This window comes from Mesitornis unicolor, unplaced genomic scaffold, assembly GCF_000695765.1.
Source record: "Mesitornis unicolor isolate BGI_N332 unplaced genomic scaffold, ASM69576v1 scaffold27950, whole genome shotgun sequence".
Classification (NCBI taxonomy): Eukaryota; Metazoa; Chordata; class Aves; order Mesitornithiformes; family Mesitornithidae; genus Mesitornis; species Mesitornis unicolor.
The window spans coordinates 6,455-9,312 of record NW_010156664.1 but is presented as its reverse complement, the minus strand read 5'-3'; the positions used below and the strand labels follow the sequence as shown (position 1 = coordinate 9,312).

At 60.4% G+C, this 2,858-nt stretch overlaps 1 protein-coding gene across 1 annotated transcript in view; it reads right to left on the bottom strand.

Annotated features, from left to right (window-relative positions):
- Nucleotides 1-83: 83 nt before the first annotated feature.
- Nucleotides 84-2,858, bottom strand: part of LOC104548122 (beta-crystallin B1) — a 4,200-nt gene continuing 1,425 nt past the window's right edge. Inside the window, exons 3-6 of the mRNA XM_010194058.1 lie at nt 2,518-2,636; nt 810-942; nt 545-687; nt 84-265 (exon numbers count right to left, since the gene is read on the bottom strand). Of these exons, the coding sequence (XP_010192360.1) occupies nt 91-265; nt 545-687; nt 810-942; nt 2,518-2,636 (570 nt within the window). The 3' untranslated portion in view covers nt 84-90. The remainder of the gene's footprint in view (nt 266-544; nt 688-809; nt 943-2,517; nt 2,637-2,858) is intronic.

Below are 2,858 nucleotides of genomic sequence, written 5' to 3'. Positions count from 1 at the left end.
AATGTACAAGGAAAGTGCTGAGCAGGCGAGCGCGAGGGGAGGCGGGGGTGCCCCACGGGGCCCGGGACTCGTAGCTAGCAGGAGGCACGCTCAGTCGGAGGGCGCGTCGGGGGTGACGAAGGTGCCCTTCTGGTCCCACTGCATGTCCCGGATGCGGCGGATGGACTGGATCTGGGGCTGGAAGGCAGACCACTCGTTCCAGTGTCGGAAGTCTCCGGTCTCAAAGAGGTAGCCTCTGTAGCCAGGGTACTGGTACCCAACCCAGCTGCGGAGAAAGCAAACAGAGGGCACCTGAGCGGGTTCGGCCACCGCAGGCAGTGGTGACATGACTGGCATGCTTTTGGGAAGCCCCCCGAGCCCCCTGCCTCCCCCACGCTTGGTGCAATCCCCTGGGTGATGGGCTACACCACCCAAACCAGCCTTGCATCCCTTTCTGGCTGCCTCAGAGACCTGTGCAGGTGCTCGGGATGGGCGGGCAGCGAACTGGGGCATGGGGAGGATGGGAAGCCTGATGGGGGGCAGCCACCACAGTGGCCTGGCTTACGTTCCACTGGGCACCTGCACGCTGCCCACGCGGTCGCAGAAGCCATAAGCCCAGAGGCTGGGCACATCATCCTCCTGGATCTCCATCTTGTTGCCCTTGAAGTCAGCAGACTCATACAGGGAGATTTTGTGGTCCTCAGCCTCCTGGGGAAGACACAGGGAAGGTGCTGAGTGGTGTGGCCGGATCCCAGGTGCTCGCTGCAGTGAGGCATCGAGCAGCATGGAGCCAGACTGTGCTGGGTGCTTGCTGCTCCTGGACCACTCACCATTTTGATGGGACGCATGGACATGAAGCAGTCGCTCCGGTAGCTGCTGGACCAGGTGTCCCAGCGAGGGTACTCCCCCTTCTCCAGGATGAACATCTCCCCGCGCATGTTGGCCTGCTCGTAGGCCACCCAGCTGGGGACAGGGGGAGGACAAGGCAGCGGGTCAGACACCACCCAGCAGCTCCTCTCTGGCTCTGCCAGCCTGCAGAGTGCCAGAGCCAGGCTCCCAGCACCCAAAAAAGGCTGCAGGTGTCAAGACTGGCCCCACCACCCTGCTCCCACCTTTCCTAGGCACCACAACACCCATAGGGCTGGCAGCTGCCCCCAAATGCTGAGCCCGCAGGCTCTCAGCTGGGCGCTCGCCTGTGCAGCAGACACCGGCACGCTCGTGGTGCTCCCCTTCCTCAGCCTGGGCCCCCAAGGCAGCCGGGGAGCCCTGCACGCTGCGCACCGGAGACGCGTCCTTGTGTTATCTCAGGACTTTGACTGTTTTCTCCCTTTCACCGCCGAGCCCACGCCGCGGCTGCCCGAGCGCTGTAATCCTGGCACGCTCGCATGCTCCACTGCGCCAGCCGCAGCCAGCCCTGGCGCTCGTCCCGTTACCGGGGCTCGTTCAGCTGCAATGTCACCTCTTTCGCAGTGCCGCGAGGTGCTGCTGTGCTGTGAATGTCACAGGGCTCCGAAAGCCCTCGGCGCCACAACAACCCTGCATTGGCTGCTTCCCGATTCCCTGCAAAACAGGGATTTTTTCCTGCAGATGCCAACAGGTATTTTCCTAATGGCAGGAGACACCTTCGAGTGCCAGTGTGACCTTGCACTGACTTCTAAGGGTTGGCTTTGTTGATTTTGCTTTTATCTTTCCCTTTTATCAGTACATTTTTTGCGCACAGAGTCTCACCAGTGACTCTTGAGAAGACTCTGAGGGTTTAGGACCCCAGTGACACTTAAATTCTCTATTCTCCACATTTCACCCTTTCTATAGCGCAGCGTCCCAGGCGTCACCATCGGGGCTGCACCATCCCCCTTTCATTTTAAGAACAGTTGGATATTCTGGGTTCCTGATAAAAAAGTTGTCATCGGTGCTGCACGGTGTCATCCCAGGTGACCACACGTACTTTGCCCAGTCTGAACCGTGTCCCATGCACTCTCCCCACAGCACTGCCAGGCCCCCCCTGCTGCCTTCCCCAGCCAGGCACGGCCGTGGTGAGATGCTCATTCAATGAGAAGATCATCCGTCTGTGCAATGATCATCTAGTTTGGCGATCGTTTCTGTCCCTGCCCGTGTTGACTGTTCCCATGACTTTCAGACCTTCCCAGCCCCGTTATCACTGCTCAGCTGCCTGCCTGCCCTCCCCTGCCCACCCCAGCCTTGTCTAAATGGTGGCCCTGGCCTGCAGCCCGGTCCAAGGCACCCATCTTGTTTCACCTTGGCTTCTCTAAAATCTCGAGCTCTCTTGCATTTTGTGGACAGCAGAGCCGATGGATGCCTTTCCTAGGCCTTCAGCTTTGCCTCCAGCGCCCTTTGCTTTACAAATGGCCCTGTCCTGGCTGTCCTGCCCTCCTCAAAGGATACCTGGGGTCCCCAGCTCTGCTCCTGCGCTGGCTCTGCTCCGCTCTGCCCCAGCTGCAGGGAAAATGCCCAGGGCTGCTCCCCAGGACCACGTCCCCACCTCCCCAGGGCATCCCCTTGGTGGCTGGGGTCACTTACGGTCCAGAGGTGACAATGACACTGCGCACCCGGTCGAAGCCGTGGTCACCCAGGTTCAGGCACTCGGTGGTGAACTCCATCTGCCTGCCCTGGAAGTTCTCCTGGTCGAAGACAACGATCTAGGGGCAGAGGGAAAGGGTCAGATGGGGACAGGGATGTTCGAGAAGGGCAGGGTGCTGCTTCATGTCCCAGCACAGATGAGCCCACTGCCCCGCATGTCCCCCTCAGTTTTCCAAGGCTTCCTGCAGCTTTTCAGGTCTGATGCCCATGCAAGGCGAGCTGGGCTCTGTGCATGGGTAGTCCCATCCCAACACAGGGCAAGCACAGCAAGTTTCCCCCTC